Source organism: Cavia porcellus, unplaced genomic scaffold, assembly GCF_034190915.1.
Source record: "Cavia porcellus strain 051 isolate PalLab524CR breed Dunkin Hartley unplaced genomic scaffold, mCavPor4.1 scaffold_12, whole genome shotgun sequence".
NCBI classification, from domain to species: Eukaryota; Metazoa; Chordata; class Mammalia; order Rodentia; family Caviidae; genus Cavia; species Cavia porcellus.
This window is the reverse complement of record NW_026947495.1, coordinates 58,438,652-58,453,024: the sequence shown is the minus strand read 5'-3', so window position 1 is coordinate 58,453,024 and position 14,373 is coordinate 58,438,652. Positions and strand designations below refer to the sequence as shown.

Below are 14,373 nucleotides of genomic sequence, written 5' to 3'. Positions count from 1 at the left end.
ACATGGATACATTGGACCAAGGGCAGAGTATGTCTTGAGCAGAACATAGTGGAATCGTGTGAAATTTCACCATATTAGTTAAAATAGCACACAATTTTAAACTCATGAATTATTTGTTTCTGGAATTTTGTATTTAATATTTCTGGGTCACAGTTACTAAAGATTTCTGAAGCCATAGAAATCAAAATTGCAGGTAAGGATGATTACTGTACATATAGTGAACATCAAATAGGCCATCTTTGAGGTTCTACAAATGGGAATTTATGAATTCTTCTAATATTTCAGTTACACTAAAAAGTGTCCCAATTTTTCAGAGGGCCAAGCCAAGCAAAAGGAAACATCTTTTGGTCTGTTTTCTTCCTCTGTAGGCTGGTGTTAGCTGTACTAACTCTGTAGGCTGGTGTTAGCTGTACTAATCTCTTCCTATATAAGTACTTCCTATAAAGTACTTTATCTCTTCCTATATGGACTTCATTTTCAAGTGTCATGACTGTATTTTAAGTGGCCTTTCTGAGAGATCCTAACAATTTCATTATGTTGTTTCAAATTCCTTAACCCTGATATCCTAAACACTGCCTGGAAGTGGGCTGAATAAAGCTGTCCACTAGCATTATTCCACCAGAGTAGCAACAACCCACCCAACCCAGCCATATCATTTTGGTGCAAATCTGCTCACCTTAGCTCTCCCAGTACTGAAATGTGGAGGCAACGATCTGGAGGCTGCTGATAGCCTGGCTTTTGTCTGGGCCAAATTGCCTGAGCAAAAAAAGATAAAGAACTTAAATTGAAGGAAAAGTTAAGGAATAGAATCATGAGTATTTTTTCTTTGGGTCTTTTGGGTTTTTTCCCCAAATTTTCTGAATAATCTACCTGAATTTTAAAAAGTTTTTGAATATTTTAGTCTCAATTATGTAACATTTAATAATTATTTTCATAAGTAAAAATAATTTATACAACAAATTATATATTTCACAAGCAAAAAAGAAGCAGCAAAACATATCAAATTCATGCAACAAATTGGGAATAGAGGGAAATTACTTCCATATGATAGAGGCTATATATGAAAAGCTGATAGCTAATATCCATATTCAATGTCAAAAACTGAAAGCTTTTCCTCTAATTTCAAGAACAAGGCAAAGGATGTTTACACTTAACGCTTCATAGCACAAAGATATTATTACAAGTCCTAGCTAGAGCAATTAGGCAAAAGAAATGTAAGTCATCTAAATCAGAAAGGAAGATGTAAATTTATTTGTTTATTGATGACAAATATTTACAGAGAAAACATAAGAGATTTCATTTAAAAATTGTCAAAACTAGTAGATAAACTCAGCAATGCTACAATAACAGAAAATCAATGTCCAAAAATCAGTTATATTAGTATGCATTAACAATGAACTATCCATGAAAGAAACTAAGAAAATAGTTCAACTTATGATAACATTAAAAAGAGTGCAATACTTAGGAATAAATATTACCAAAGAGGCAAAAAATTTTTCCATGCAAAACAAAACAAAAATCTTCTTTAAGACACTGCTGGAAGGAATTAAAGAAGACTCAAAGCCAGGCATGGCGGTACGTGTGTTTTATTCCCAGCACTCTGAGAGGCTAAGGCAGGAGGACTATAAGTTTGAGCACAGCATAAGTAACTCAATGAGATTCTGTCTCAAAAACAAAAAATAAAAGGGATGAAAATGTAGCTCACTGTGAGGCTCTGAGTTTAATCCCCAGTGCTGAAAAAAAAAAGTTAATAATACCCAAACCCAATTCAATGCAATCACTACCAAAATTCCTACAGAAATAATTCTTTTGCATATAATTTATTTGCAAATAATTCTTTTGCAAATAATAGAAAAGAAAATCCTAAGATTTATGTAGTACTACAAAGGACCTGGCACAACTCTAAAAATTTTGAGAAAAGAACAAAGCTAGAAATTTCAATTTTTGACTTCCACAAAATGTGCTACAAAGCTATAGTAATCAAAAGAGTACGGTACTAGCACAAATATGGACATATAGCCCTATAAAATAGAGTACCAAAAAATGAACCCCTTTATTTCGTGTATATATATGTGTGTGTGTGTGTTATATGAATTTTTATATATGGATTATATATATATATATATATATATATATATATATATATATTCAAGTGATACCTGACAAGGATACCAAGACTATACCAAAAAAAAAAAAAAATCTTTTCAGCAAATTATGTCAGGGGACCTGAATATTTATATACAAAAGAATTAAATTAAACCCTTATCTTACACTATAGACAAAAAGAGGTTCAAAATGAATTAAAGTCTTTAACATAATAGCTGAAACTATAAAACTCCTAGAACAAAATGTAGATGAGAAGCTTTATAACATTGGTTATAGTAATGATTTCTTGGATATGACACCAAAACCAAGGCAACAAAAGCAAAAAGCACCAAGCGAGATGACCTAACTAAAAACTGCATGCAGCACAGGAAGCCATCAGCAGTGAAGAGACAGCATATAGACGGGCACAAACACTGGCAAACCACACCGCTTATGAGGGCCTAATAGCCAGGAGATGCAAGGAGTAACTACAATTCAACAACAAAAAACCAAGTAACTCAATTAAAATATGTGCAAGGACTTGCCAGAGAAGGTATGCAAACGGCTAATAGAGGTGTGAACATGTAGCCAAAATCACTAATTATCAGGGAAATCAAAATGAAAACCACATACTATCCCAGTTAAGAGTGGCCATTGCAAAAAATTTTTAAAAAGAAAATAACAAGTGTCAAAGAAAAAGTGGAAGAATTGAAATCTCTATATTGTTGGAGGAATGTAAAGTGGCATAGCTATGGAAATCATAGAATGACATTTTTCTAAAAGTTAATAATTGATCCACCATATCATCCAGCAATCTCATTCTAAGTATTTATCTAAAAGAATTTTTTAAAAAAATCTTGAAGAGATATTTGCTTTCTTATATTCACTGTACTACATATAACCATATATATGTGCACATAAAATAAAATTATCTTTGGGTTAGTTGTATAAGATACACGTATATGTATTTCTGTGTATATGTATGTACACACATTTGTGTGACTATCTACAGAGTATAAAATTACCTTCAGGCTACTTATATGAGATATTTCGCTTTGCTTATCCAAATATTCTCAAATTGTTGCCCTCTAACTACATCTGAAGCATTTTTGGTCTCAAGTATTATGGGTAATTATTAGTATGTGTATATTTTTATTATTATAATTCGCTGTGAACCTGTATTTCTGTTCGCTGTGGACAATTCATATAGGTCTCAAAGTGGAGAAGGCCAGAGAATACCAGAGCATCTCACCAATTGTTCCTGGGAAGGCCGGTTAGTCAAAAATATAAAATAAAATAAAGACAAAAAATGACAGATTTTGGCCACTCATACCCCACTGCTTTTTACCTTTGAAAGCTCAGTGAGGCCTCTCAGACTCTCCCTTCTCTCCTAACCACCACACACACCCACACTCGTCTGCAAACCAAGTGTGGGAAGAGATTTGTTTGCACTTTTACCTATCGTGTCATTTGACTCTGTAGCAAAATAAAAAGTCATCAATGAAAGGAAACCCTGCAATTTGTGCATAAGCACGATGCTCAAGATTTCAAAGTTTTAGCAAATCTAGCATAAAGATGTCTAAATGTTTTCTCTGGCGATATCTTCAGAGGCTAAACTGTGATTAATAGCCCAGAAAGAACCCTTTGAAGCAGGATTGGTGACATCAAAGTCGTAATCCAGGGGTGGCAGGAGCTTTATAATGAGTGGGAAGCATTTTAACACATTTCAAAGGATTTACAGCATGAATAAACAATAGACCTCAGCAGATGCGCCACATATACCTTTCAGAAACATAACCTATACCAAGTTTCCATTTTAATTTAAATGTAAATACAGTAATCACACTCCTTTCGAATGTTAAGCGCCCTCGGAACTTCACCCCCATAGTGTTCCAGGGGAGCTTCACTGGCAGGCGGGCAGCAGAGCCCCTCCTGCGCTCGGGAAACTTAACTACCGAAGAGTGTTGGGAGCGAACCCTGAAGTCAGGGGCACCTCCCGGAATTTACATCCTCCGTGGGCACCGGACTGAGAATCTGAAATGGAGCTTTCAAGGATCCCTCACAATTTCCCTGCTTCCAGCTTTACAGGGTAAGAAACAGGTGATCTGGAGACACAGCGGAAGCATCTAAAAGAAATCTCCTGCCTCAGTGTGAGGATTTTCACCTCTTGGAAAATATTCAGCATCCATGATTTCATCTTTATTCGCCTCCTGAGAAGTGCCCCAAATGATGGACAGCAGCTTTAAATATATGCAGTGCAGACTTCAGTCTCCCTCTGCTGCCCTCTCTGGGTTATAGGACTTGTTGCAGGTCAACTGGAGATGATAGACATTTGGGAAATTTTTGTTTTAATTTTTCCTCCCTAATCAATTAATAAGTGATGCTAAAGAAATGGTGGCAATGTGCCAAATCTGTTTGTGTCAAATTAGTGTAAATAATTTTGCTGTAAATAAACAAAAAAAATCAAAGACTTCATTTCATGCCACAAGGTTAAATTATCTAAATAGGCAGGGAATTATAGTCAGGTGCACTCTGAGAATGGGAAGCACATCTCAGTGTCTACACTGTGACTTTGTGGTGCTCCTGTCTTCTATGGTGTCATCTTCTGTTTGGACGAGCCTGGCAAAGGTTTGAAAGATGGCCAACTTTACTGCGGTAAGTAAAGAGCTCTGCATTATCTTATCAATGGATTGTGCTGGAAATGCCTGAGACAGACTTATGCAGTGTGATGGTTGTAGGTAATGTAACATTTTAATTTCAGATTATACCACTGTGGTTAACAAAATGCAAGGAGTTAAATTCAGTCACTGTACACAAACATACTACAGTTTCCGTATGTTAAAAAATTTTAGTTCATTTCTGTATTAACGGTCTGTTCTAAATCTATTAGTGAGGAATTTGTGAGAAAAAAGTTAACCTCAAAATATAGCTCAGCTAAAGTACGTCAATTAGAGGAGAATGTGTGATGTTAGGTTTTGTTCTGTGGTGTTTACTTCCTCCCTTGACATTTATCTATGGCTTTAAGTAGTATCAATAAACGGGCAAAGCAGGGTAGGAAAGTTCCTGGCCTGCTTGAACATGGTGTAATCTCCCTTGACAAGAACGGGACGCAGAGAGCAGGATAGTAGTTTTGTGACCGGAAATAACAATAAATAAAAGCCGGGGCTCTGTGACAGAGCCCTTTCCTAGCGTGCACGAGAAAACTGGGTTCAAGAAAGAAAGAAAAAGGAGGAGCAAACAACCAGTCTTTCTACTTGTTTTATTGAAGGAAGAAACGCACAGAGAGTAAACTGACTGTCTTTTCTCAGTACACAACTTTGCCTTTATTGTAGTGAGGAATTCAGAGCTCAAAAGCTCTTCCTCAGTTCTGTGTTGACCTTTAATTGGCACTTGTCTGGCATTGTAAGAAATTTCTGCATAATTAACACCTCTACATTCTGTGCTGGAAGGAAGGCACATCAATGTTTTTAGTTGTTTCATTATTATTATTATTATTATTATTATTTAAATATAAACCACAGCTTTGAAGATTTGTGGCCCAGAGACTTCAAATTGTAGAGCTAGGGAAAAAACAGTAACTACCCCCTCATTCCACCCTCCTTAAGCTTTAAAACTTGTAAACAGGATGTCAGCCCAGCAAACAACTGTACCTAATCCCAGAGGGTTACAAAGAGATAACTGGGTTCTCTTTCCTAACAGTCAGTAGTGAAATTGCTCTGGTTTTCTTTTTGCATTTTATTGCCACACTGACAGAAGTTGCCAGCACACTTCTGGCTTAATAACAAGAATTTCCTCTTAGAGCCAGATGAAGAAATCTGGTTCCCATTCTTAGGGGGAGGGGGCTTAGAAAAACATGGCTGCCACATGACGCAATGTATGTTCACCAATGTACTACACAGCCTGTTGACATCTACTCAGGAAGGCCTGGCTTATGCAAACAAGAATGAAAAAAAGAGGAAAGAGGGAAGAAGAGAAGAAAGAAAGAAAGAGGAAGGAAGGAAGGAAAGAAAAAAGAATGCAAGGAAAGAGGAAGGGGAAGAGGAAGGGAAAGGAAGGCTGATCATATGCACACATCTGCCAGCATTCTCTTGCCACTGAGATATAATGATGGCTTATTCCAACCTCAAAGCAACAGCCCATGAAGTACGTGGCTTCCAGCCCACCCAGGACAAGTCTTGGGCAAAATCACAATATAGGCAAAACATATATTCAAGTTCTCTGTACTCCATTCACCTCCTTATAATCCACTTCTGAAGGTACAATATGGCTATAATGGTATATCTCCTTCCCATCCTGACAACCAATGTCTCCCACTTCTTTGGGCCATCCTTAAAGATTTCCAGGCACTACACACATATTATATGACATCTCTTTTTGTCTTTGTTCCAAATATTTAGGTCACTATTCTTCATTGTAATCCACGTATAATTCACTCAGGTGAGATGTTTACATGTATAGAATTCTTTACATAAATAAAATGTTATGGAATGAGTCTACTGATAGTACCTGAATACCATCTAGTGTCCAAGTAAGAGACACAATGTTGAAACAGGTGACCTTTCCTTTAGTGATGCTCCATATGGCGGCATACTTTGAGATAACATATTAAGGACTTTCCATGGGTCTTAAAAAGTTGAATAAAGCATTCTTTGTCTCAGAGACAACCCATAGAAGTTACTGAGGGAAGGGGAAGAGATTTAAAACCAGTACTCTGAGTTGAGAGTAGAACCTGTTGTGATAAACCTCGGAATAAAATGACACAAGGAGAGAACAAAGTGGAGAATAAGAACCAACTAATGAATAGGCAATGGATGATTCAGATATTGAAGGCTGAATAGGACAGGGAAGGATCCTATCTGGAAGACATGAGCAAGAAACATACAGAATGTTCAGTCGGCAATTCCAGAGGATTCCAGACAGCTTGGAAGGCAAATTCCCAAGAAGCTTATTTTCAGATTAAGCACTTTACTAATGGCATGAAAACATGTATTATTTTAACCTTGCAAGCATAAAAACAAATTAACCCCAATCAACAAAAATACTAATTCTGTAGTCATTTAGGGGAGAAGAAACTGTGCAAAAAGAAGATTGCTAAGACACCCAAGTACTTTAGGATTATGGCAAAGCTTTGCTCTGGTCTCCCAGTGGCCTTCAGGTAGAATAAGCATCCATTGCATGATCAAAGGTAGGTGATAGGGATATGAGGTCCCAGGGACTCGGACCAGTTAGTTTGTAAACAGTGCTAATGCAGCCAAAGTCTGCAGTCAGAGTTCATTACCAGGAAGTTATAGAGAAGTGATAGGGTCCATAGCCTCAGACTAGACTCCTAAATGAAATGCCTACACAGGAGAGAATAAACTGATGACTGCAGATTTCCCAAAAACAAACAAACCAACAAAAAAATCCCCCAAACCAGGCCTGGCGACACACACCTATATTCTCAGCACTCCAAGAGACTAAGGCAAGATCACAACTTTAAGGCCAAGCTGGGCAGCATAGTGAGATCTTGACTCAAAATAAATTTAAAAGAAGAAATAGAAAGAAAAGAAAAGGTGTTGGGGATAAAGCTCAGTGTAGAGGTCCTGGGTTTAATTGCCAGTAAATAAATAAGTAAATAAAAAAAAATTGTAAAGTCCCTCCTACTCTCTACTTTTACATAAGTGAGCCTATTGAGGTCTTTACTGCAATGCTAGCCAGAGGAGATGAGGTGAAGGGATGGCAGGTAAGGATGACAGGGTGGCATGGGGGACTGGCTCCAAGTTACAGATGTGCCAGGACACAGGTTCAGGGCTACCAGATCCCGAAGTTCAGTCTGGGCCACTCCACTGCAGCTCAGCAGGCTGAAGCCACCAACCACGCAGCCCGAGGCTCTGATGGGTCCAGAGGTGACAGCACCTCCTGGAACAGGACAGCACTGTCAGCACTCTGCCTCCCTCCCGCAGGCACAGCCCGGCAGCCCTCCTCTCCCTCATGTATGATTTTCTTTCTTCTATCTTAGAGGTTGTAGAGGTACTATCTCTCCTTTACAGATTCCTTCATAGATGGAATCCAAGTCAAGTTCAGATTACAGGCTTCAAGGCCAGAAGTGTGCCCAGAAGAAGAAGCCAGGAAGTGCCTGCCACTGTGGGACTGAGGGAGGGCAGAGTGGGACCACAGGGATCCTTTCCTGGTTTTTCCCAGGTAGTTTCTTTGCAGCACATCTGGAGATGCTTTCTGACGAGCCAAGGCAAGTTCTGAGACTGACCCTGGGAAAGCACCTGTGGAAGGGGATGCACTCACCCCAATCTCATCTCCTGATCCTCACCTGCTCTTGTATTGGGCTCACCAGAGCCATGTGGTCAGCAGAAAGGAGCTGAGTCTTATGGTTTTGTGTTTGGTTTTAGACCATATTTGCACCCTACTCATATATCTCACATGGCCTGAGTCAGGACCATGCCAGAATCAAGGATATCCATCCACTTGCATGCTTATTATCAGGTGTAATAAAGCATGCTTATTAAAAAAATAACCTATATGTTCTTACATGTGGTATATGAAAGGACTGCTTTTTATCTTCTCCAGAATGGTAGCATGTATCACTACTTTGTAGATTAATTTTTTTTTTTTTTTTTTTTCTGTCTTAGGGCCTGGACCCAGGGGCAAGGCAAGTGCTCTACCCCTTAGCTATATCCCCAGGCTTTTAAAATAGAATTTTTGTTTGTTTGTTTTTTCTTTTTTGCATAGTGGTGCTTGCTTGTAACCAACACTCTAGGAGGTTAAAGCAGGAGGATCACAAGTTCAAGCCTAGCCTTGGCAACTTAGTGACCTAGTAAGAGACCCTGTCTCAAAATAAAAAAGGGCTATAGATGTTCCTCGATGAAAAGTTCCTAGGTTCAACCCCTAATACCACCGAAAAAGTAAGTAAGTAAATCAATCATCAAACAGTAATTTTGAGATAGGTTCTCACTAAATTGCCTAAACTGCATAAATTTGGGATCCTGTGTCAGCCTCTAAGTAGCTGGGATGATAAGTGCACCAAAGCCCCTAGCTATTCATCTACTTCTTCATAGTACTGGAGGTTTTAGCTTCTTGACTTCTTGCTGTCCTCCCCTACAATCCACAAATGACAAACTCACAGAGGGCTGGCATCTGGCTCTCCCCAAGTCAGCCCACATATGGCCCCAGGTCTAATTTTCACATTTACCAAAGATTCTGAGGAATGATTACTCCTTAATATTAGCTCCCTTATAAAAGTAGCTACTCTGAATACCTAGTGCTTCTCCTTGCAAAAAACTGCAACTTGAGAATCCAGAAAGTAAGAAGTACACTGAGAAAGGCAGTGTTCTATAGGAAACAAAACTTGCAAAATGCCTTAGTGGGCAGCATTGCTCCTAATAATCTGCACTGCTTTAGAGTTTCTGGACACCCAGATGTACACATTTCTCCCATTAAAATATATACATATATTTATTATATAATATATAATATTATATAATAAATATATAATATATATAACATATATAAATAATAAATATATATTTATTATATATTTTATATAATATATATTTAAATTTAAAATAGATTAAAAATAAAATATGTTATATATAAATTATATATTATATTTAAATATATATTTTATATATGGTTTTTTATATGCTTAAATATATTTTTTATGATTTTTAACCAATTCATAAAATGCCATTTCCCTGAAAGTCTTTTTCCACTGAACATTATATGTGTCCAAGTTGAAGAATGAAGTTAATATTATTTTTACTTCTTTAGTACAGGCATCACATTTTGGGAATTTGGCTTAATAGAATTGTGATACAGTATTGAGAATAAATGCTTAATTTTATTTTTTAACTGCTTAATTTAAAAAACTTTCAAAATTAAAGTCTTATGTTACAGACTTGGGATGGAATTAATTACTATGTTTTTTAAAGAATAGAACTGATTGAGAATAAGTGCCAGCAAAGACTACTTATCTGACACAGGAATTCTCCAAGCACCACAATTCTGCAAACTGTAGGCGCTGCAGTTCATCAGTGCACTCAGATCCAAGTCCTTATGAGTCAGTGCAAATATACCACCATCTATTGGCAATAATCTTTAGCAATCTTTTTTAGAAGTGACTTGATTCCTTGTAGAAGTTATACACTTTGAAGTCAGACACTAAGTATCCATCTCTTTTCTCCTTCATTAATTCACAAATATTTCCTTAGGTTTTGGTGTGTACCTCAGTGGTACAGCACTTGCTAGCCACAAGCAAGGCCCTAAATTTGATCCCCAGCACAGGGGAAAAAAAATCTGTATCTACTAAAAGATTTGCAAAGTGCTATACACACAGTGGATACTAAAGAACAAAAAGTCTGTGGAAGACAGTGCTGTATTAGATACTTTCTACCCTTGCCTCTTAGAGATGGGTCGTCTTTCCCATTTCTTGACAAACTTCAGAAGTGCAGATTCTTTCAGTCATCCACAATCAATTGTTCATTATCCAAAGCCAAGCAAATTGACCAAACTATTTCACAAAGTTAGTGTAGCATCATGAATGAGCAGTAAACCTGAGTGAAATAGATTTCTAGAGAATGTTTCAAGACTTCCCTACAAGCACCACTGAAATCTACTCATGTAAATAATGAACAAGTGTTGACTTTGACTCCCCTGGGATCCCAGACTCCTTCCAAGCAGGCACTAAATCTGTTCTATTTTCCCCTCTAAACCTTTACTAAGCACTCCGAAGCTAGTACTAAGTATGTGTGAAAGGGGAATTATATAGCAATACGTTTTTATTTAACACATGCAAAGCCCTCTAGGAGGGTTTACCTCATCTTCCAGCACCCTAACTTCTGAACTGGCCTCTAGCCTTGCTCTGATTCTTCCATCTTTCAAACTCTTTTTCTCATGAAGTTGATGCCTGAATTGCAGAGCGCAGTGGTTTTGGATGTGTTTTGGGGTCAAAACACTCAGTTCTGCCACTTGTTAGTAAAGCTGGAGCAACTTACATGTCTTCTTAGTGTTGAGGTTTCATCACCAAGAGAACTGGATCAGTGTCTACTGAGCTCACAATATAAAATGTTCCTGTTTATAGTGAATGCAGCAGTTTCAGTGGCAGCAGAGACACAGATGTCGATGGTGTAGGGGATTTGAAGGGCACCATGGAATACTTCTAGAGATCCTGGTTGTCCAAATGGGTCCAGCTGAAGGGAGATCACTTAGCTCAGCTTAGTGACCATCTCATCAGCACATATTTTGAAATTTATAAAAATGCTATTAAGGATTCCAATCAATTAAACTTTTACAGAATATCCATTCTTTTTTATTGGCTAGAGCTTCACTAAATTTGTGTTGCATGACTAGGAAAAAGTAATAAACTGAGAGTTTGTGAGTTAGTGTTTTATTTTATTCTTTCTTGTTTACCTTCTCATTATTTTTAAAACATGGAAATCAAACTTTCAACAGAAAAAGATAGAAATAAGGAAAGAACCTATAACAGTTGTCTTAGTGACTTTCTCATTGCTGGGACAAAATGTCCAACACCCACGCCTTAAAGGAGGAGAGGTTTGTTTGTTTGTTTGTTTGAGGCAAGGACTCACTACACCATGAGTTCATATCTGGCTTTGAATTTGTTTATGTAGCTCAGGCTAGCCATGAACTCACAGTAATCCTTTTGCCTTAGCCTCCTATGTACTGGAATTACAGGCATACACTACCACACTTCGTGAGAGGTTTATTTTGGTTCACATTTCAATCTATACTAGGCTGGCTCCATGGCAGAAGCAACACAGTGAAGAAGAAAAGCTGGCAGAAAAAAAGCTGCTTTTGTCATGGTGGTCAGGAAACAGAGAGGAAAGGGAGGAGCTGGGGTGGACCTTCCCTTCCAACCAGCCCCACCTGTCAGCACATTCAGCTATGGATTCATCAATGGTATAAAACATTATTGCTCTTCTTTTCCTTGTATACTAGAGATTATAAAATATAAATGCAGAAATCCACCTTCTTTTGCCCATTTTATGATTCCTCTTTAGATCAGAAAAGAATGAGCCATACATAAATACTAATTTATGGCATACTTACAATGTGGCAGATACTATGCCCAGTATTTGAAATAAATTATTTAACACAAAAACCCTATTGGCAATGTCATCAGAAAGGAAACCAAAACAAAGAGAGCTCGAGTCTCCTGCTAAAGATCAGAACACTGAGCAGTAGCTCTGACAACGCCCATTAAAATGTCCTAATTAAACTGGGACTGTTTCAGGGATTTTGACATTATATAAGACTACTGAGAGGTTGAGGCATTGCTGCCTAGCCATCCAGCTGATTTTAGATGATGACTTTCATGGTCATTTAGAATCCAACCAGGTCAACTGATTAGCGATCCCACAGATTACCAACAATAACTATTGTTATGGCTGAGCCAAATCTAATAATCATCTGGAAAAGAACTGATTAGGTTTCATAGAACTTCAACTGGTCTTGTGAAGAGCAAAGAGTGGAACAACTTCACTGAAACTGAACTTTAATAAAACCTTTAGTCCTTTTTCCCAATCTCCAAGGCTAAAGTTGAGTTAAACAGCCTTTCACTGAGTTGACCAATCTCTCACATGTACAAGCTGGTGAAGTTCACAACTGCTAGCCCAGGCAGCCGTGCTTTACAGTGCACCGGCACAACACATTGGCACCAAAATGATTGACTTCTTATGCTTCTAACATATGACCAGACTGTCAGAAGCTGGTCTTGTCTTCTAAGGAGAAAATGCACTATTCTAGCTAATATGACCCAACTTTCTAGAGGAAAAAGTGTTGAGTTGTGATTTGTGTCTAAGTAGAAAAATTTAATGATAATGGCTTTGTTTCTAATTTATTTGATTTAAAATGCCTGGAGTTACCTTTGTAGTAAAGGGTTGGGGAGAATGACCTGAAAGCTCCATTATATAGAGAACTGATAGGATGAATTAATAAACCATAAGTGACTTTGAGCCTTTTCTGTCCAATATAAGCTACTGAAATATGAAATAAATATGGAAATAAAGGGAAAGAAGCCCTAATCTTAAGTGAGAACATTTTTCTTTTCTATGACTAAGGATAATGGCAGAGAAAAGCAGAAATTTATTTTTCTTGTATTTCTGACCATTTGAAAGTCAAAGGTGCTATATTTGCTATACTTCACTGGATCATTAAAGGGATAAATGACTCTCAACTGAACTGCCACTAAAAACGTACTTTCACTGTCATATTTGGAATTTATGCAGGAGCTATTCAAGAGCTATGAAAATGTGTTGGGGAAAAAATAATGGATCTGATTCACAACAAATGGTAACATTCCCAATATAAGAACTTTTATCAGAACTATTTATTTGTTTGCAGTACTGGCATTGACCCAGGGCCTTTGCACGAAGCTGTGTCCCTAGTCCTTTTGAGAGAGGATCGCACTAAGTTCCCTAGGCTGTGCTCAAACCTATGATCTTCTGCCTCAGCCTCCCACAGTGCTGAGATTATAGATACACATGACACCATGTCCAGCTTCACTCATGACTGAAGTTAATTTCAGGGTTTCTCCCCCAAGGCCCATCCCCAGGTACGACAGTAATAGGACACCCTAGAGCTAAGGAAGCAGGGCCCCACCCTAAGGCTATCTGGGATGAGAAAAACTAGCAGGGAAACCCCTAGACTGCAATAGCTCTATGGGGTCCACATAGCTCTCCAGATGTTTTTCACAAAAAGACTTACTCGGTTCAGAAGCCCTGTAAATACATGAGCCTCATCTTTCAGCACTTTGAGGACAACCAAACTTTCACAGTCAATATTCCTCACAGTTCTTGACCATGAAACCCTCTTATTCATCTCACATCTCTTCACATCCCCCAGAGCTAGTGTTTCATAAAGCACATCTTGGAAAATGCTGCTCTGCATTGAAAATAGAGGACATTTCTAAGCCTGCAAAGAGACCTGTGGGAACCGTTAAAAAGTTTTTGCGGGAACTCTGCAAACCCAGAACAGTAACTTTTCTTGCACACTGGAAAATGGACTGATGTTAAGTCTGTACACAGTGGAATGCTTCATGAGGAAATGAATCTAGGGCTGAGAGTTTAGCTCAGTGGTAAAGTGCTCACTCAGTATGTGTGAGGTCCTAGGTTCAATCTCCAACACACACACACCCCCACACACAATTGTAAGTAAATAAAAATGAACAGGTCTTCGTTTGAGGCCTTGATCGAGGGAAGGGGGCCTGGATCTGTTAATCAGCACTAATTCAAGATCTTCCTTTGTCTTCATGGGCACCAGGCCTGGTAAGTAACATGAAGG

General features: G+C 38.0%; 1 protein-coding gene across 3 annotated transcripts in view; it reads right to left on the bottom strand.

Moving 5' to 3' along the window:
* Myo3b (myosin IIIB) overlaps window positions 1-14,373 on the bottom strand; it is a 448,610-nt gene that overhangs the window by 180,463 nt on the left and 253,774 nt on the right. For all 3 annotated transcript variants that reach the window (XM_063259246.1, XM_063259248.1, XM_063259247.1), the window contains exon 23: window positions 677-756. In XM_063259246.1, coding sequence (XP_063115316.1) covers window positions 677-756 — 80 coding nt within the window. The remainder of the gene's footprint in view (window positions 1-676; window positions 757-14,373) is intronic.